Source organism: Staurois parvus, unplaced genomic scaffold (assembly GCF_062004578.1).
Source record: "Staurois parvus isolate SC_StPar_1 unplaced genomic scaffold, SC_StPar_1.0 ptg000365l, whole genome shotgun sequence".
Taxonomy (NCBI): domain Eukaryota; kingdom Metazoa; phylum Chordata; class Amphibia; order Anura; family Ranidae; genus Staurois; species Staurois parvus.
In genome coordinates, this window is record NW_028318161.1 from 2,832,014 (window position 1) to 2,854,225 (window position 22,212).

The 22,212-nt window shown below is 43.5% G+C and overlaps 1 protein-coding gene across 1 annotated transcript in view; it reads left to right on the top strand.

Moving 5' to 3' along the window:
* The window catches only part of LOC149456275 (ubiquitin carboxyl-terminal hydrolase 12-like), a 98,515-nt gene that overhangs the window by 47,191 nt on the left and 29,112 nt on the right, over nt 1-22,212 (top strand). The window contains exons 2-3 of the mRNA XM_089685200.1: nt 14,473-14,553; nt 20,491-20,704. Coding sequence (XP_089541326.1) covers nt 14,473-14,553; nt 20,491-20,704 — 295 coding nt within the window. The remainder of the gene's footprint in view (nt 1-14,472; nt 14,554-20,490; nt 20,705-22,212) is intronic.

Genomic DNA, 22,212 nt, shown 5'->3' on the forward strand with positions numbered 1-22,212 from the left:
GTTAACCCTTAGTGACTGAGGATAAAACAAATGGTAATGCCCAAGCACAATTTTGCAACTTTGACATTTGTTAGTAAAACTGTACATATCATTGCAACTACTTTATGTATCCAGGTGGATTACACCTTGTGTGTTTTTTTTTTTTTTTTTTTTTTTTTTCAGGACAAATTGGGCTTTCCTTTGGTTGTAAATGTGTTTTTTGTGTGTATTTTGTTTGTTTTTTGCTTTTTTTCTTTTTCATTTTTTTGCAAAGGAATGCTGGTCTAAAATAGTAAAAAAAAAACAAAAGTAAAAACTTATTTTTTTTATTTTTACATTTAGTGGTATATTCCTTGCTTACCATCATTTTCCACCAAAGAACACAAAATAAATTCTGTTTCTGATGATTGCAACATTTTGCATTTTTTTTAAATCTTGCCTAAAATACACTGACACCAATTTAAAACATGTTAAATACTGACTGTAACCTTTGACCCTTACCTTAACACTAACCCTGGCAAACTTTGATCTAGTTATTTTTTTTCTTTTTAATTTTTATCTATTTACAAATGTATATGCCGCCCCATGAATAAAGACCCACTTCCGTGAGGCTGCATATATGCCCTGCTTATTACCTTCAGCAGGACTAAATATACAAAAAAAATACCTGCCTGGTTCCCAGAACTGCATGTCCCTGGCATCGGGCGATATGAATTGCGCATCCCTATGATTGGTTACATCATTTAGTTGTGCTCTGCTACAAAACTGTTTCCTCAAGGATTTGTAGATCGGCATTTTCCGTTGACCGTTTTTTGTCTACTTGTTTCCACAAATTTTTATTTTGACCTGTTTAGTGCATGCCTACTTTATTTTTTACTAGTTTCCACCTATGCACAAGAAACCAATTTTTATACAACAAAATATCCTTTGAAATCATCCAAACTTACCTGAAACTGTTTAATTACAAACATTGCAGCTCACAGCAGTTTGCACATGCAGCAAAGCGTGACCGTTTTATCTTTTTGTTTTTATTTTATTGCAGCTTGTAAGGCAGATTTATTTTTAAAAATGTATGTATGCATACAATGCAAGCCTCAGAATTGCTCAAGTCTGCGAAAAATACTCAAGTGAAAATCTTTCCATATACTTTATGAGCTGTTCAAGATCATGTCATTAATGTGGAAAAACGCCTCCGTTGGACAGTTTTCGCATGTGATGTCTGTAGAGCTATCTTGTATATATCTGCTTGATGTCAATGGATGTGAGGCATCAGTTATGGCTATATTGCTGCATCTTTTGTAGGCCATAGAAATTCCACACAACTACAACAGCGGATACAATTAGATAGTTTTGATTTTGACTTCCTTAAATGTATTAAGATTGCTGAAAGTAGAACTTTAGTCAGGAAATGAAGTCCTTCTAGATCACCATAGGCTGGCCCCTTTGCTATGTAGCTATGCTATAGCTATGTAAAACATTAAAAAGAAGTCCTTATTACTAAAATCTAGTAATGCACTCACCTTGCTCTGCACATGCTCTGTTGCTCTCTATTTTTAGACACTGTGCCGAAAATGTAGAAGCTGATCTGGTGACAGTCTAAAGCAGGGGTCCTCAAACTTTTTAAACGGGGCCAGTTCACTGTCCCTCAGACCGTTGGAGGGCCGGACTATAGTTTAAAAAAAAAACAAAAAAAAAAACACTATGAACAAATGCAGACACAGTACAGGAGAAGACCAGTGACTGCGGACATACAATGGCGGCGGGAATACTGGGCCAGCCGCTCCATAAGACGCACAGACATTTCCCCCCAAGTGTGTCTTGTGGAGTGGAATAGTGCCCCATCATTGGTGGCAGTGGGAGGAATAGTACGTCATTGGTGTCAGTGGGGGGGAATTGTGCCACATCATTGGTGTCAGTGGGGAGGGAATTGTGCCCCGTCATTGGTGTCAGTGGGGAGGGAATAGTGCCCCGTCATTGGTGTCAGTGGGGAGGGAATAGTGCCCCGTCATTGGTGTCAGTGGGGAGGGAATAGTGTCCCAACATTGGTGTTAGTGGGAGGAATAGTACCCCTTCATTGGTGTCAGTGGGGGAAGGAATAGTGTTCCATCGTTGGTGTCAGTGGGAGGAATAGTGCCCCATCATTTGGTGTCAGTCGGAAGAAACGTGCCCCATCATTTGGTGTCAGTGGGAAGAAACGTGCCCCATCATTGGTGTCAGTGGGGGAAGGAATAGTGTTCCATCGTTGGTGTCAGTGGGAGGAATAGTGCCCCATCATTTGGTGTCAGTGGGAAGAAACGTGCCCCATCATTGGTGTCAGTGGGAAGAAACGTGCCCCATCATTGGTGTCAGTGGGAAGAAACGTGCCCCATCATTGGTGTCAGTGGGAAGAAACGTGCCCCATCATTGGTGTCAGTGGGAAGAAACGTGCCCCATCATTGGTGTCAGTGGGAAGAAACGTGCCCCATCATTGGTGTCAGTGGGAAGAAACGTGCCCCATCATTGGTGTCAGTGGGAAGAAACGTGCCCCATCATTGGTGTCAGTGGGAGGAATAGTGCCCCATCATTGGTGTCAGTGGGAGGAATAGTGTCCCATCATTGGTGTCAGTGGGAGGAATAGTGTCCCATCATTGGTGTCAGTGGGAGGAATAGTGTCCCATCATTGGTGTCAGTGGGAGGAATAGTGTCCCATCATTGGTGTCAGTGGGAGGAATAGTGTCCCATCATTGGTGTCAGTGGGAGGAATAGTGTCCCATCATTGGTGTCAGTGGGAGGAATAGTGTCCCATCACTGGTGTCAGTGGGAGGAATAGTGTCCCATCATTGGTGTCAGTGGGAGGAATAGTGTCCCATCATTGGTGTCAGTGGGAGGAATAGTGTCCCATCATTGGTGTCAGTGGGAGGAATAGTGTCCCATCATTGGTGTCAGTGGGAGGAATAGTGCCCCATCATTTGGTGTCAGTGGGAAGAAACGTGCCCCATCATTGGTGTCAGTGGGAAGAAACGTGCCCCATCATTGGTGTCAGTGGGAAGAAACGTGCCCCATCATTGGTGTCAGTGGGAAGAAACGTGCCCCATCATTGGTGTCAGTGGGAAGAAACGTGCCCCATCATTGGTGTCAGTGGGAAGAAACGTGCCCCATCATTGGTGTCAGTGGGAAGAAACGTGCCCCATCATTGGTGTCAGTGGGAAGAAACGTGCCCCATCATTGGTGTCAGTGGGAAGAAACGTGCCCCATCATTGGTGTCAGTGGGAAGAAACGTGCCCCATCATTGGTGTCAGTGGGAAGAAACGTGCCCCATCATTGGTGTCAGTGGGAAGAAACGTGCCCCATCATTGGTGTCAGTGGGAAGAAACGTGCCCCATCATTGGTGTCAGTGGGAGGAATAGTGTCCCATCATTGGTGTCAGTGGGAGGAATAGTGTCCCATCATTGGTGTCAGTGGGAGGAATAGTGTCCCATCATTGGTGTCAGTGGGAGGAATAGTGTCCCATCATTGGTGTCAGTGGGAGGAATAGTGTCCCATCACTGGTGTCAGTGGGAGGAATAGTGTCCCATCACTGGTGTCAGTGGGAGGAATAGTGTCCCATCACTGGTGTCAGTGGGAGGAATAGTGTCCCATCACTGGTGTCAGTGGGAGGAATAGTGTCCCATCACTGGTGTCAGTGGGAGGAATAGTGTCCCATCATTGGTGTCAGTGGGAGGAATAGTGTCCCATCATTGGTGTCAGTGGGAGGAATAGTGTCCCATCATTGGTGTCAGTGGGAGGAATAGTGTCCCATCATTGGTGTCAGTGGGAGGAATAGTGTCCCATCATTGGTGTCAGTGGGAGGAATAGTGTCCCATCATTGGTGTCAGTGGGAGGAATAGTGTCCCATCACTGGTGTCAGTGGGAGGAATAGTGTCCCATCACTGGTGTCAGTGGGAGGAATAGTGTCCCATCACTGGTGTCAGTGGGAGGAATAGTGTCCCATCACTGGTGTCAGTGGGAGGAATAGTGTCCCATCACTGGTGTCAGTGGGAGGAATAGTGTCCCATCACTGGTGTCAGTGGGAGGAATAGTGTCCCATCACTGGTGTCAGTGGGAGGAATAGTGTCCCATCACTGGTGTCAGTGGGAGGAATAGTGTCCCATCACTGGTGTCAGTGGGAGGAATAGTGTCCCATCATTGGTGTCAGTGGGGGGAATAGTGTCCCATCATTGGTGTCAGTGGGAGGAATAGTGCCCCTTCTTTGGTGTCAATGGGAGGAATAGTACGTCATTGGTGTCAGTGGGGAGGGGAGAATAGTGTCCCAACATTGGTGTCAGTGGGAGGAATAGTACCCCGATCGTTGTTGTCAGTGGGGGAAGGAGTAATGTTCCATCGTTGGTGTCAGTGGGGGAAGGAGTAGTGTTCCATCGTTGGTGTCAGTGGGAGGAATAATGCCCCATCATTAGTATCAGTGACACCAATGATGGGGCACTATTCCTCCCACTGACACCAATGACACTTAATTTGCTGACCCCTGCTCCAGCATGGTGCTGCTGCAGAAGCACCATCTGCACGGCACACTTAACTTTCAGCTGTCCTTCTTCACTCCGGCCTCTTCCTCACTCGATGTTCGTGGGGCCACTCAGCTCTGCCTCTTCGCAGGTGATTGGCCGCCTGTTTGCCTTTCCTGAGCTACAGTTTTGGCGCCCACCGGTGAGGAGGTGCAGCCGAGCGGCAGCGCAAACATCGAGTGAGGGAGTGGCCGGAGTGAATGAAGGAGCAGCGCTTCCTGGACTGGATCGTCGTGGGACTGGGACCGGAGCCATGTAAGATATAGCAGCCCCCTGCCCGCCCCTGTACTTAGTTTAGTATCCCTTCCTTGTGGCAAACACGCCCCTGCCGGCAGGCCGGATAAATGGCCTCGGCGGGCCGCATGTGGCCCGCGGGCCGTAGTTTGAGGACCCCTGGTCTAAAGGTTTACTGCTGCTCAGGACTCTGTGCTTCAGCAAAATGGCAGCCTCCGGCAAGAAGAAACAGGGACAATGCAGGAAGCAATTTACAGCACACACATGTTTTGGCAGCATAATTATTAATGTTAAATGTATGTACCTCTCTAAAGAACATTATTTTCTCAAGTTGTTATGAGTAAAGGTTTGCTTTAATTGCCCTGCCTCTCTCAGTATACAACTTATTAAAGTGGACCATGCACCTCAAATTGAAAATAACTGTCATGGGCAGCCAGCTCTTTCTTTCTCGTTCTTGCAGTCCGCCCCCTGATGATGCAGCGCCAGATCTCGCACATGTGCAAAGGTTTGGTGCCCATGTCATTTCATAATGTATTGCCATGCCAGGGGCTAGATATTGCAGGATTTTATGGCTGATAGAAAGTAATGCCTCCTGGCATATGTGCCATGGGTATCCCGAAAGGCAATGTAAGTGCAATCACCCTCACATAGTAAGAAAATTTAAAATCTTGTTTTGAGTATTGGTGGGAATGACATGAAGCATACTTTTTTATTTTTGCGAAAAGGTCTGCTTTATTTCTCAAAGCTGTAAATAAGTTTGATTTTTTTTTTTCCCCCCCTGTAGGACCTGTGTCAACAGGCTTTTGTTCCTGTTCGATGATTCTTTTGATTCTCATACAAATCTATGGGAATGCAAAACCTGCTTGAAATAAGTCAAATGCAGACCAGAAAGACTTCAACAGCAGGTAAAATGCGCCTGTTGATGAATTCTGAATGATCTCAGAAGCATAGTAAATTGATGCCATCGACACAGGCACTGAGACAGGGATTCTTTAAGTTTGCATTAAAAGCCTTAGGGACAGTTTTAACATGTTTCAAAATAGGGTTTAATAATGAAAAGGTCAAAATGGTGCAAATAAAATATTGACAGAAAAAATTTGTTACAAAGAAATAGAGACAATAAAGCAACAGAGAATTTAAAAAGGAGCTGAAAATGAAGAATACTTGCAAAGTCCTTGGTTTTAGCAGAGTTCAGTCAATAAGCAAGGTGACAGATGGTCCTTCGTTGATGGTACACAAGAGTTGTCAAAAGGTTGTGACATTTCCTTTTTCTGTGGTATCAAAGGGGTGTTGACATAGAACATCTAACCAATCATCCATTATAAGGGTTAGTGACAAGGAGGTCACCATGTTTATGACTGTATCATGGCTCTCCTTTACACATGGTTTTATATTAATATATTCCACTATGTACAGGTTGCACTCTGGAAACTGGTAGATTATTGTTCAGCGTTATATTTTGTGTCCGAGGATGCCAGAGTACTTTAGATGGGCCTGTCACCCAGGAGGTAGTAAACTGCTCTCTCTTTTTGTATGTGCTAGCTTAGTCATTTATGACCTTGATTTGTTCGGTATGATATTCCCCATTCAAATGTATACTTGATATTTAAAGAGTCTTTGGTCCCTCTCTCTCCCCCCCCTCTCTCTCCCCCCCCTCTCTCTCCCCCCCCTCTCTCTCCCCCCTCTCTCTCCCCCCCTCTCTCTCCCCTCCCCCCCCCCTCTCTCCCCCTCCCCCCCTCTCTCTCCCCCCCCCTCTCTCTCCCCCTCCCCCCCTCTCTCCCCCTCCCCCCCTCTCTCTCCCCCTCCCCCCCTCTCTCTCCCCCTCCCCCCCTCTCTCTCCCCCTCCCCCCCTCTCTCCCCCTCCCCCCCTCTCTCCCCCCCCTCTCTCCCCCCCCTCTCTCCCCCCTCTCTCTCCCCCCCCTCTCCCCCCCCCCCTCTCTCCCCCCCCTCTCTCCCCCCCCTCTCTCCCCCCTCTCTCTCCCCCCTCTCTCTCCCCCCTCTCTCTCCCCCCTCCCTCTCTCTCCCCTCCCTCTCTCTCCCCTCTCCCCCCTCCCTCTCTTACCTTCCAACATGACAGTGACCCAAAGCTCACAGCAAAAATTACTGCACAATGATTGAAGGAGAAAAAGGTGAATGTCCTTGCATGGCCTAGTCAGAGCCCAGACTTAAATCCAATTGAAAATCTGTGGAATGACTTGAAGACTGCAGTTCACAAATAGTCACCATGAAATTTAACTGAACTTGAGCAGTTCTGCAAAGAAGAGTGGGCAATTATTGCTAAGTCTAGATGTGCAAAGTTAATAGAGACATATCCCAACAGACTAACTCCTAGTTCACATCTGTGCAGGTGGTGCCGTTGCGGATCCTCAAAAATCCGTGCAGCCGCACCACCCGCACAGAGGAATGTGGACCCGTGAGCGGGTGCCATTAATTCTAATGGCACGCCACCAGCACTGGAAATCGCAACCGTACTGGGAACCAAGGTTCTCGTGTGGGCTGCTTGTCCCTGGGCACGGGAATCCATTCACATGAATGGGCTCTTGTGCCCGGTCAAAACGCGGACCGCAGGAATGCAGAGATGTGAACTTAGCCTAAGGCTGTAATTAAAGCAAAAGGTGGTTCAACAGAATACTGACACAAGGGTGTGATACTTTTCCCAACTTAGTAATTCTATTGTTGGATTTTTGAGGGTTTTTTTTTTTTTTGACACATTGGTGTTATATCTTTCACTTGGATGTTTTGGAGTAAATACAGCTGGATAAAACAAAAACGGTGTCTGTCTTCATTTCAGGCTGCAAAGCAACAAAATGTGATTATTTTAAAGGAGGGTGATTCATTTCTATACCCACTGTACATACAATTTCATAGCTGACTGTTGAATTATTTTTTGGAGGCCTTGGGTGAAATGGTAAAATGTAATTACGCCTTTTTTAGACTAGATTTTGAGTTCCTTGACAGAAGTGTGGTTAAAAAAAACAAAAAAAACCCCTATAAATATATATGATTTCTTTGCTGGAGGAACCTTCTCATAGCACAGCTGCTGTAACATATTGTAGGCAATTTAGTTCCTTTTTACTCCTTTTACTCTAGTTTATCCTATTGCAGGTGTAGGCAATAAAAAGTAATTAAAAAAATAAATAAATAAATTGTCATGATGTGGGTGGTCAGTGTGAGAAAAATGCCCACATGATAGGTCATTGGAAGGAAAGAAATGCTCTGATATTAGGGAAGAAAGAAGTACTCTGGAGTCAGTGGGAATAAAACGGAGTACAAAGGTTAGGTGTTTATAATGCAGGGGTCAGGAGTTTGAAATACAGAATGCAGGGGTCAGGAGTTTGAAATACAGAATGCAGGGGTCAGGAGTTTGAAATACAGAATGCAGGGGTCAGGAGTTTGAAATACAGAATGCAGGGGTCAGGAGTTTGAGATGCAGCGTGCAGGGGTCACTAGTATGTAGGACAGGGAGTTATTTAGCCCAGTGATGCAGTGAAGCATTGGCAAGACATAGATATCTGTTCTAGACTATGGTCTCTGCAGAGGCACGTCTTGTAACCAATTCAAGCCCTGGTAAGTATTGTTCCATACATGCGACTGGGATGGAGACCAGAGAGCTGTGCCCCGTTGCCACTACTATGCACTGCTTTGCATATGGGAGGAAATCCTGATATGGTGTGCCAACAGCAAAGGTGTCAGATGTCAGAGGATGTTGACCCCTGCCCTAATGTTTCAGTTTGGTACAATACAATACTGTGACCCTTTTTACAGTGGTTCTCCTTGTTAAAATACATTCTTTGTGAAATATTAAGTCCATCGATCTGACGACATATGCTTGTGCAAAGGTCAAGAGTTGCGTAAAGAATACCTATCCTGCGTATATTGCAGTGCAGACTGTCTTGTAGATATATCTATGTTTATATGCCTTTAGAAACATTAAATATGACCACAGAGTAGAAGATACAGACCAGCCATTACCTATGTATTTTTATTTGAACAGCTTTTCCGGTTTATTACTGCCCTCTGTTTAAATACTAATGTGTGAAGTGCAAATTTAATTTATTGGTGTAGAGAATAGATGATTTTCTGGCTCTTTAGTACTATATACAGTGGGGCAAAAAAGTATTTAGTCAGCCACCAATTGTGCAAGTTCTCCCAGTTAAAAAGATGAGAGGCCTGTAATTGGCATCATAGGTAGACCTCAACTATGAGAGACAAAATGAGAAAACAAATCCAGACAATCACATTGGCTGATTTGGAAAGAATTTATTTGCAAATTATGGTGGAAAATAAGTATTTGGTTACCTACAAACAAGCAAGATTTCTGGCTCTCACAGACCTGTACCTTCTTCTTTAACCACTTCCCGACCGGCCGTTGTATATAAACGGCCGGACGGTGGCACTGCAGGGTCGGGTGGCCGTCTATAAACGGCCTCCCCGCACCCTGCTTGTGCGCGCTCCCTGGGAGCGCGCAGCACCGCGATCCGGTGCCCGCTGTGTCCTCCGGACACAGTGAAACACCGATCGTCAGACGGGACCTCTGTACGAGGTCCCGATCATGTGATCACTGATTGGCCAATCAGTGATCACATGCAAAGTAGTAAGCAAGATGTCACTTCTGACATCATTGCTTACTATGTGTGAAATCTGTGAATGATCACAGAGGTCACATGGTACAAGGCTATTCACAACAGCCTTGTACCATGTGACAAGCTGTGACCAATCACAGCCCACTCTGTATTTCTCAATGAGTGCAGGAATGCACACAGAGAGAAAGAGAAATGGTTGCTTTTACATCCTATATGGGTGTAAAAGCAATCAGTGTAAAAAAAAAAAAATCTTTATCACCCCTCACAAGTAGTACAGTGTCACCATGGTGACACTGTACTGCTAGGGTGACAGTATGTAAAAAAAATTAAAATAAAAAATAATCTAAAAAAATAAAATAAAAATGTAAAAAAAAATGTTTAAAAATTATAATTTTTGCTTATAAACTAATTTGTATTTTTTTTTTTTTTTACTAAAAAGATAACGAAATACATTTTGGCTAAGATTTATGATGAAATATTATTTATTTGCAAAATTTTATAAAATAAAACACTTTTTTAAAAATTTTTTGGACATTTCATTTACATAGCAAAAAAAAAATACAAATCCCAGTGGTGAATAAATACCACCAAAATAAAGCTTTATCTATCTAAAAAAAATGGTAAAAAATTCATTTGGGTACAGTGTTGCATGACCGCGCAATTGTTATTCAAAGTGTGATAGCGCTAAAAGCTGAAAATTGCCCTGGTCAGGAAGGGGGTAAAAGTGTCCGGTCTGGAAGTGGTTAAGAGGCTCCTCTGTCCTGCACTCATTACCTGTATCAATGGCACCTGTTTGAATTTATCAGTATAAAAGACACCTGTCCACAACCTCAAACAGTCACACTCCAAACTCCACTATATGGAAGACCAAACAGCTGTCGAAGGACACCAGAAACAAAATTGTAGACCTTCACCAGGCTGGGAAGACTGAATCTGCAATAGGCAAGAAGCTTGGTGTGAACAAATCAACTGTGGGAGCAATAATTAGAAAATGGAAGACCTACAAGGCCACTGATAATCTCCCTCGATCTGGGGCTCCACGCAAGATCTCACCCTGTGGGGTCAAAATGATCACAAGAACGGTGAGCAAAAATCCCAGGACCACACGGGGGGACCTAGTGAATGACCTGCAGAGAGCTGGGACCAACGTTACAAAGGCTACCATCAGTAACACACTACGCTGCCAGGGACTCAGATCCTGCAGTGCCAGACGTGTCCCCCTGCTTAAGCCAGTACATGTCCGGGCCCATCTGAAGTTTGCTAGAGAGCATTTGGATGATCCAGAAGAGGATTGGGAGAATGTCATATGGTCAGATGAAACCAAAATAGAACTGTTTGGTAGAAACACAACTCGTCGTGTTTGGAGGAGAGAGAATGCCGAGTTGCATCCAAAGAACACCATACCTACTGTGAAGCATGGGGGTGGCAACATCATGCTTTGGGGCTGTTTCTCCACAAAGGGACCAGGACGACTGATCCATGTACAGGCCACAATGAATGGGGCCATGTATCGTGAGATTTTGAGTGCAAACCTCCTTCCATCAGCAAGGGCATTGAAGATGAAACGTGGCTGGGTCTTCCAACATGACAATGATCCCAAACATACCGCCCAGGCAACAAAGGAGTGGCTTCGTAAGAAGCATTTCAAGGTCCTGGAGTGGCCTAGCCAGTCTCCAGATCTCGACCCCATAGAAAACCTTTGGAGGGAGTTGAAAGTCCGTGTTGCCCAGCAACAGCCCCAAAACATCACTGCTCTAGAGGAGATCTGCATGGAGGAATGGGCCAACATACCAGCAACAGTGTGTGCCAACCTTGTGAAGACTTACAGGAAATGTTTGACCTCTGTCATTGCCAGCAAAGGATATATAAGAAAGTATTGAGATGAACTTTTGATATTGACCAAATACTTATTTTCCACCATAATTTGCAAATAAATTCTTTCCAAATCAGCCAATGTGATTTTCTGGATTTTTTTTTTCTCATTTTGTCTCCCATAGTTGAGGTCTACCTATGATGCCAATTACAGGCCTCTCTCATCTTTTTAAGTGGGAGAACTTGCACAATTGGTGGCTGACTAAATACTTTTTTGCCCCACTGTACATGTTGATTCTCTAAGCATTTTATTACGTAAAAGAAGTATAGACTTAAAAAACAAAAAAACAAAACCCCATTATACTCCCCTAGTTGGGTGCAGCATTTTATCCAATGCTGCATCTTTCCCCCGCTGGCTCTGCAGTGAGAAATAAGTGATCAAACACTACTGATCGCTCATTTCTTCCGCCGCGGAGAAGAGAACTGTGACTATCAGTCGCCAGCTCTTTTCTCTGTCTGCAGGAGCCTGGGATTGCACCTGCAATCTGTTGATCACAGGCGCAGTGCTTTTGTTAGGCTTCTTCTTTTTTTTTTTTTTTTTTTTTTCCCCCTGCAAAAAAAAAACAATTCTCATTTTTTGTTTATTTTCTCAATAGGTCTAGTTAACCTTTTAATTGTTTATATCAATATTCATTTTTTTTGTTTTTGTTAAGGCATTTCATCACCATTATGACATTGTGGGGGACTTTCTCATTATCGTGTGTTGAAGGTTACAAAATGTAATTCAGTGCATGCTTGTCAATAGAGCTGCAGTGGTTCCCCTCCACACTGTAATGGTTCTCTGCTCATTTTGTCAAGAGAATGATGAATATGGTAATATACTTGCCTTATTTCTCATTCCTGCAGTCTTCCTTGGTGCTGCATTGACCAGTCCCCCACAAGCCCTTTCCTTTTACTGCCTGACCGGAGGAAAGTCTCTGATGTCATCTTGAGGTCACTGATAAGCCGCCAACATCACATAATTTCGAACAATGGAGGAGAGGGGCAACTGTTGGGGGAATGAGGAATAAGGTGATTTTATCACTTTTTAATCATCCCATGGCAAAATGTGCAGTTAATCCATGCATTGTGGATGGGGACCCAATGCAAGGATGATTTTTTTTTTTTCTTCCCTAAAGGGGTTGTACACACAGGTGTGTGGGGTTTTTTTTCTTTTCTTTTTTTTTTTTTTAATATATCTTACTGCATTTTATGAGGAAAACTTCCTGCATGTAGCTTCCCCCACCGCCCCTGTAAATACCGCTAAATACATACCTGAGCCTGATCTCGATCCTGCAGTGTATATGAGAGCTGAGTCTCTCTCATTCCTCATTGGCTCAGATACAGCTAAGGGTTCCCACTGCTGTCAGTCGGAGCCAGTGACAAGGGAACCGGGCTCTGTTTGTCTAATTGACACACAGAGCAGGGTTCAAGAACCAGAACACACAAGTGCCCCCATAGCAAGCAGTTTGCTATGGTGAGCAGTCGGCGGGGGGCCGGGGGGGGGGGGCATTAGTGAAGGAGAGGAGGATGGGGCTGTTCTGTGCAAAACCATTGCACAGGGCAGGTAAGTATGACATGTTTGCTATTTTAATTTAAAAAAAAAATAAAGCTTTGCAATCACTTTAATTCTCCTGAGTTCGACTTTTAGGTGTTTTGGAATGCCGTAATGGGAATCCTATCCTGTATTGAATCAAGCATGACTGGATCATCACTGGTGTGTGTGAACTGTCGGGTTACCAGTGTAATATCTCTCTGTAGCCTCATTTATACTGGCACCCCTGTGTTTAGCATTTCTAAACACATGAGATCTGATCTGCGAGTTATAAAAAAATTTTTATGTCTCCCTGATCACTCTCTTCCTTTTTTTTTTTCTGTTTTTAGCTGCACTTCGATGCAATTACATGTGTTGATCTGCATATAGATTTGGGACAGAAAGAATTCTGTTTTATCTGAATTCAGCTAAGCTGACTGCACCTAAAACACATTCATTATGAATGGCACCATTGAAAGATCATTACATGCATTTATGTGCATTTTGAGATGTCCTCTAAACACATATAAAGGCAGGTTTGGCAGTGCCAATATGAATGGGGCCTATCCAGTATTTCTACAGATATGAGTTACTGAACATTTCTGTATCTCCAATGCCAAATGTTTATTTCGGTGAGACATGAATTATGTCCTGTGATCTGAACGATTTTAATACTGTTGTGCAGGAATCTTAGAAGGTACAGGAAGGTTGAAAACTTCTGCCAAGGTTTTGTGTCTGCCTATGTGTCCATTGGTGACAATTGCTCTAATTTTGCTGACAAAAGATAAAGGGAAATTAAAAGGGCAAAAAAAAAAATTGACAGTTGTCCATGAACAAATAGTAAGGGAAAATCATTCAGTGTAGGTATCTGTTGTAGACTCTGTTGTGTTACTGGGACAGTAAGTAAGAGGCAGTCTACCTAAGGCTTCTTGTACTGCAGCTTGAAAAAACTTGGTACAGCATGGTTTTTTTTTTTTTGTTTTTTGTTTTGTTTTTTTTACGGAGGTAAAATGTAGCCCATTTACAATGTGCCTTTGCACACAGACATGTAAATAAACGCAGCATTTTCCTCAGGAAACAAAAATCTGCATTTTTGATCAGTAATTTACGGCACCTGCGTGCACCTGCGTGCAAATGTGTGTGAATACACGCATATGAGCATAAACATTTTCCCTAAGAATATATTGTGCGTGCAAAACAAGCTCCTAAAATTTATGTTAAAAGAAAAAACCGCAGGTGCTCAAACATCAATACCATGTGCAAGAGGCCTAACAGGGAAACAGGGTTCTACTTACAATGTGCATTTATTGTGTGTGGCTTAGATTATCAGAAAGCAGAGTAATAACAACGGAAAAATGGTCGCATCTTGCTGGTGGCATAAAGCAATGATTGCTGAGAGTGATGCTAATATAAAAGAGGTGCCCACTGCTTATGAATAAACACATGTTCCTGTGGCCTGTGATGGAGGGACTGCCAAATCCTGAACGCTTGGTGGCTCATAATTTCTTTAAATTGCTGAGAGAGATTTTGTCACTTGGTTTCAGTACAAATGAAAGTATATAAAAAAAAAAAAAATCTTTTATAGTATTTTTTTTTTTTCCATCTAAGTTTTTAGAGAAGCGCTGTTTACTTTGTAAAATCTAGAGAAAAAATGAACTGGTGCACTGCTCTATGCTTTATTTCCTATGTAAATGTTATGTTTTACCTACTTCTGTCATCAAAAATAACCCTTTACACTTTATTTCCTTCACAGGGCACCAATGCCTCAACATTGGAAAAAGAGATTGGCCCGGAGCAATTTCCTGTAAATGAACATTACTTTGGTTTGGTCAATGTAAGTGTTACTCCTTTTCCTTTTATTTTGGTTAAGATCGTATTGCACAGGTCAGTTATCAGGCCATTTCAGTGGCAGAGCTTCATATATCCAGATAGTATATAATTGCACATGCAACATGTATTTTTACTACTTCATAAATAGTACACACATAGTTGTGTTCAAATTTATAGATGTCAATTTTGATTTTCTATTTCTTGTAAGTTTCTTGTGTTACAGACATGTATTTTTGGTGGAATCCTTACTGAGAAATTTTTAAGATGGCCTTACACTGTTAAAATTTTGGTTGATTTAGAAGGGTTGGCCAAAATTCCTACAGTTGGGTGGTCCTGCCGGCTCGACAAAAGTCGATTTTAGTCAGTTGTTATCGAGGAGCTCAGCCAATAATTGTTGGCTGCACAGCAGTTGCAGCCAATCAGTATTCATGGCTGTCAGAATACAATAGCCCAGCAGAAGAAATTCATTCATAATGGATAGTTGCTATACATGTGTTAGATAAAGTAAGTTTACTATATGACAACACCTCAAAATATTAAAAATATTCTATTATCAGCCTTAAAAAGACCTTTTTGTTATACAAAACATACAGGTATACTTATCCCCATTTAGAGCCACTCACCACATACCCCAATTCTGTTTGCAGTAAAAAAAATGTGCATTTGTTTTACTTTTGGTAGTGGGAGCCTCTAAAGCAGTGATGGCGAACCTTTTTGAGCCCGAGTGCCCAAAACTGCAACACAAACCAACTTTTTTATTTCAAAGTGCCAACACTGCAATTAACCACTTGCCTACCTGGACGCATTGACAGACGGCACTGATCGGTGGCACTGCTGGGCATCATTGATGGGTGGCACTGCTGGGCATCATTGATGGGTGGCACTGCTGGGCATCACTGACGGGTGGCACTGCTGGGCAGCACTGACGGGTGGCACTGCTGGGCAGCACTGACGGGTGGCACTGCTGGGCAGCACTGACGGGTGGCACTGCTGGGCAGCACTGACGGGTGGCACTGCTGGGCAGCACTGACGGGTGGCACTGCTGGGCAGCACTGACGGGTGGCACTGCTGGGCAGCACTGACGGGTGGCACTGCTGGGCAGCACTGACGGGTGGCACTGCTGGGCAGCACTGACGGGTGGCACTGCTGGGCAGCACTGACGGGTGGCACTGCTGGGCGGCACTGACGGGTGGCACTGCTGGGCGGCACTGACGGGTGGCACTGCTGGGCGGCACTGACGGGTGGCACTGCTGGGCGGCACTGACGGGTGGCACTGCTGGGCGGCACTGACGGGTGGCACTGCTGGGCGGCACTGACGGGTGGCACTGCTGGGCGGCACTGACGGGTGGCACTGCTGGGCGGCACTGACGGGTGGCACTGCTGGGCGGCACTGACGGGCGGCACTGACGGGCGGCACTGCTGGGCAGCACTGACGGGCGACACTGCTGGGCAGCACTGACGGGCGACACTGCAAGCAATCTCACCTCTGGCAGCGTCGGTGTGGCTTCCAACCCAGCAGCTCATTCCCATCCACGCTGAACACGTTGCCCCTGGCCCCGGAGCAGTGTGGGAGCAGTGTGGGAGCAGTGTGGGAGCCTCTTCCTCTCTTCCGTGCCCATCCCCGGGTACATCACCCCTGGTGCCAGAGCCGCATTGGAGCCGTTTCCTCTCGTCCACGCCCACCCTGGCCCCAGAGACATGTGGGAAATGTAGTTTGATGGGGATCCAGTGTGGACGAGATCTGGATGGCCGGTCCATGCGCGCTCATCATCCTCTTCTTCCTGGCGTGCCCACTGAGATGGCTCTGCGTGCCAGCTCTGGCACGCGTGCCATAGGTTCGCCATCACTGCTCTAAAGCATTGCACCAGAGATCAGCAGATCGCTGATGCCATGCAGGCACCCTGCAGACATATCAATTTATCTGCTTGCTTGTACATCCTGTAGACCTCACTATACTTCTGACGAAAAGACTCGTGAACTACCACAGCGCTCGCAGCAGTTCGATAACTACAAGCTGACAGCTGCCAAGGCTGTCAGGAATTTTAGTCCATTTATTCACAGAACGCAATAAATGTATGATGCAGCCATGTGGGTAGACAGTTAGTGCGGGGGTTACCGGACAGCGGCTGCAGGATCAGGATCATGTTACATGTTCCATCCTAAAAATAAAGGTGGACAGAAATGTAATCTCTCCAGCGCCTCGAGGAAGCCAAAGGGGATCAGGTGTGTGAATGGCCTGTGGATAGCGTTCCCGAAATGCAGCCCTCCTCAGATGGGGAGATAAACGAACTGGAAGAAAGCATACAGGTGGCGCAAACACCTAGCGCATTATCCAAGGTTTATTAAAAAGTGTAAAAATACAAAAAATATACTTACAAACATAGCACATATAAAGCCTATAAGGCCACAGAGATGGCCGCAAAGATGGCAGTGTGTCCGACTGATGGTGTAGTCGGCCTGCTGATGCGTTTTCGGGGACGAATCCCTTTCCTCAGCGCTATGACTTACCTGGGTTGGAGCCTTACTTTGTGTGTGGCCAGTACCGCCTATAATGAAGAACCTCACCTCAAACCCAAAGGAGGGGGGGGGGGGGGATCATGGAAGTTAGTTGAAATAATGTATGTAGGAAATAAATACATAGATGGTATAAATATATAGATGTAAACATAGCAATACACAATTCAATAATTCAGTATTAAAAACAATATATTAGTGATATAGTAAAAATCTGTATACCTGGCAAACAATAAAATCAATTCTAATGTAAATGAAAAACTATAATTTATGTTGGAAACAACAATGTGCTGCTACAGTACAGTCTTTGAAGTACTTCCAGCATACATTCTCTGAAAGAGCAGCACCGGTATGCTGTTCCTTCAGAGCACATGCATCAGCTGTCAAAAGAGCGAATATCTCCTAAACTGTAGAGATTCATTTTACCTACAGGAACGTTATTATTATAAGCTTACCTGTAGGTAAAAGATGCAAAAGTGGGTTTACGTTCACTTTAAAGTATCCTTCCAGTATCAAACATGAGTGCAATCTCATAACAGGGTATACTCCAACTCCATTGTCCAATTGTAATCCATCCAGGTGTCATAACCTGTTGCAATAGGATAGGCTTCAATCTCTTTGCAGTATTAATCCTCCTGTAGCAAATGGCTTCAAATGGACAAACCATATCAAGATGAAATTATCAGAATATAAACTTCATTGCGTATGACCCAATCCTTAAGGAAAATATCCAGAGTTCCACTTCAGGGACTAAAATGTCTTATAAACACATTTATTTCCAGTTCTGCAGGTCAATTTTAGGAATATACGTTCAGAAGATAAACTTGAAACGTCCTAGGCATTTGCTGTGTCTTTTTACAGGCTGGTAAATCACCTCTATGTAATCCTACATGTTAATGTACACAGGGGTTTACATACATTTTAGAAGAGGAGCATTTACAGGCTGAACCCCCCCCCCCCCACCTCCCCTGAAAAGCGCATTCTGGAGAAGAGCAGAAAAAGTACTGAATGTGCCTAAATGGGTGTTAACGTGCCTAAATGCTGTGTGTTTAGGCTCCTTTTGAGTGTTAATTTTATTCTGGCTATTAGAATGCATTAATATTCTGGCCAAATGAATCCACTAACGCTTAAGCATGCCTAAATGCATGTGCAATATGTGGATTTTACAGCGTCTTTTAAGCAGCACTCTCCTGCCAGCAGGAGCTAAACAGACGCCCTGTAAGGCCCAATGCACAACGTACTGTATCATGCTGAGGAATAAAATAACCCCTGTACTGGCCATAGCAAGAAGTCTTACTGATCCGGTATCACCAGTTAAGGCCACAAAATATCAAAGTAACTTGTGTTATCGCAAATAAATGTTCCAGAACAGCTTGTTAGTACACATAATGGTTACAGCCATTGTAGTTATAATTTATCATGTCCATGGATCTTACCTGGGAATTACCATCTATATGTTTGCATTCTTTTGCCATTTGTATCCATTATGGTTAATAACATGAATGTAGACAATGTCAGAAGTCACCCACCTCCTCCGAGCTTACATTTGAAACTGTCCCCTGACTGCATTGACACACTTCTCATTTTGTTTGCACCCTCTACCATTGGGTCCTATAGAGAGCCATAGGAGACTCCTTTATGTGCTCTGTGTCATCTCGTACTGCTTGTGTGTGCCATGCTTGGAATGCTGCACAAATAGTTGTAGTATGAAGTGGAAGCATGTACGTAGATGGGACTCCTACAGGTCTCCATAGATCTCAGCTGCACAGGAGTACAAATGAAAAGGGGAGTGTGTCAGCACTGCCAGGGGACAGTTTTCAAAAGTAAACTCCGAAGTACATTTATAGAAAAAACAGGTCATACATGTAAGTTATGTTAGTTTCTGTTTTAAGAAAAATAAATAAGACTTTAACGGCACTTTAAGTTTACAGTTATAATTGAAATTATTTTCAAAAATAAACTCTTAAGTATGGTTGCCACTTTCCATAGCTGCACATTTTTATTATTTTGGGTGGACTTTCTTTTATTATTGGGGTTGGCTGGAATGCTGGTATATTGCACTAGTGCTGGCTAAAACCATAAAAAGCATTCTTTCTGTTAAATGCAGTTATTTCTGGGGCACTTGGAGGCATGGCATATCTCCCAATGATTTTTATCAGAATAGAGCGCAAGAGTTTATTCCAAGAAATGTTCATGTTTGCACTTCTGTAAGGAGGGTAGGTGAGACATCAGGGAACTAAAAGACTCCTGATGACCTTAAACCTGCTGTGACGCAGGAACATGTACACACAGGAAAAAGTGGTCCTGAGAGCAATGAATGTTGCTTATTCTCCCCAAAGAACTTGTGTTTAGAAAAGTGCCAATATGCGTAAGGCATAAGGCTAGGTTCACATCTATGCATGTGTGGTTGATGTGTTTTTGAGAACTGTTTTTAAGGCAAGTTTTGTGGGGGATTTTTTATACATTTTGCATTTTTGCGATGTGTTGATGTAGTTGGGAAGTACCTGTTGTAACGCAGAAAAACGCACCAAAAACGCATGTACATACGCCAAAAAATGCACTGTGCTGCATGAAAACAAACGAAAAAAAAAAAAGTCCCTGCATTTCTACAAAAAAAAATGCACCGTAGATGTGAATGTGACCCCTAGTAACTAATGTTATATTGACTGATGCATTTCGCCAAATCTGCAAATGCACTGCAAAATGCATAGGGTGGGTACATTCATTATCGATGGACCTATTGTATGTAGGAACATATCTACCCTCTCTTGCTTGTTCCCAAGATGGACTAGGAACTTTGGACTATTGGATTTTTAGTGTGCAAAGGGTGGTGCACATGACCTCAGCTAACGTGTGTTGCTCTTTCCAAACAAATTGAAGTGCAGGTGGAAAGAAGAGTTTTGGGAGCTCACAGAAGATGTTACAAGGAGGCCGAAAAACAAAGCAAGGAACTATTTAATGAAAAATAAATTATAGGTCTATTTAAGTAGTGGTTATGTATCAAATATTTTTGGAAAAGAAGGATATAATTTAGGATAGCCTCACATTTGTGCTGGTTCAGGAATCCATGTAAAAGAAACAAAATGCACTGCTCTTTATCAGACTCACAAGGGTGCCTTTTATTTCCCCCCCCCCCCCCTCATGCATCTGAAAGCAGAGCATTTCCAGGTGCACGGAGCACAATGCTGTTTCCTGCAATTTCATTTTTGAAAAGGTGCAAGAACCTTTTTCTTTGCGTTTTTCTGCAGGTAGAGCAGCCCATTCAAATGAATGGGCTGCTGTACCCTGCAAAAACACAGCATGCAGGGAAAGTGTGTGTGTGTGTGTGTGTGTATGTGTGTATGTATGTATGTATGTATACTTATATATCTCCCTAGCCTTAGTGTCACTAAAGCGATGGTTACCGATCCTTTTTGTTTCTCCACAGTTTGGCAACACCTGCTACTGCAACTCTGTTCTACAAGCACTTTATTTTTGTCGCCCGTTTCGGGAGAAAGTTCTGGCATACAAGGTCCAGCCACGGAAGAAGGAAAGCTTACTTACATGTTTGGCAGACCTTTTTAACAGCATTGCTACACAAAAGAAGAAAGTGGGGGTTATACCCCCCAAGAAATTCATCTCCAGACTGAGGAAAGAGAATGGTATGCAGATAATGATATGACTGCTGTCTCATGTTTTAATAAATACAAGCACTGAGTTGACTTTTCCTTGGGTTACAACCTACATGCTAAAGGTGGTTTGCATCTAAATAGAAGGGGGTCGGCTGTGGTGTGGCTAGGTGAGAGGTTTATTGGAAGATCCGTAGAGTATTTACACTAGAATTGGGGGGTGGGGGAGAGAATTAGAATATAATGGGTCAGGCAATTTAGACAGGGGTTCAGCACTAATAGAAGTTGCAAATAGATGTTGCAAGCAACCATTGGCAATTGCACAACTCAAGTGAAAAATGCAGCAATGGAGTAAAGTATTTGTTCACCAATGCCAGAAGTCTGCCAAGCAAAAAAGGAAATTTGCAAGCTTTGGTGCACGAAGAGACCTATGATTGAATTAAAATTTCTGAATCTTGGCTTCTTTCTTCATATGACTGGGCTATTATTATTCCTGGCTATGCTCTATTTAGGACAGACATGGTAAAACATAAAGGTGGTGGTGTCTGTCTCTATGTGAGAAGTGATCTCAAAATGGGAAAAGAGGACCTAGTTGATGCAAAGCGTGATGGGTGCTGAAGCATTATGGGTGTGTGTACTTCAAAGTTAATTATTGGAGTTTGTTACAGGCCCCAGTATTGAGGAGGTGGCGACTCAGCTCCTTGTGCAGATTGATAGGGCTGGGACAGTGGTATTAAGGGAGATTTTAACTCCCCTGAAATTGACTGGGGAAATGGCACATCTGGAATACTAAAAAGGCAAACATTTTATAAACCTTTTACTAGACTATTTTATGATACAGTTACTAAAGTCCATTTAAAAACATTTTGGTAGTAGTGATCATAACACAATTTCAATTAATATAAACATATACTGGAACGTTAAAAATACTTAAAGCGGAGTTCCTTTGTGAATAGCCCCGTAGTCTTCTGGGACCTGTCACGTGCCCCAGAAGACTAGGGAGAGGGGGAGGACAAGTTTGATTCCAATCACCTAGGCGATCGTAGCAGAAGTGGGAGTGGGTACCTGCCAAATGCAGGTTCCCCCTCCCCAAAGGTGCCAATCCTTAGTGGGGGGCAAAGCATTAAAGCGGAACTTCCCCTTTTGGGTGGAGCTCCGCTTTAATATAAGAGAACACAAATAATATCCTGCAACTGTGTTGCAGAAATTACTTTGCAGTTTATTTTATTTTTCCATACCAGTTTCTACTGTTTTTATTCATTTATTTATTTAGATTTCATTTTTTCACTTCCACCTATCCTTTTGTTATGTTCACTGTGAACACTTAAATTTTGGGAGCATTTAGCATATAGCAACTAATCGGTTGCAGGATATTATTTGTGTTATATTTGTATCACTGAGTTTTGGTATTCTTTCTCTGTCTCTCTCTCTCATCTCGTAATTATGTGTTTTGTTCACCCATAGTCACCTATTTTATTTTTAGGAGTGTACCTGGGTAAAAAAAAAAAGAGCTGGACGCATTCTTAAAGGCACAACATTTA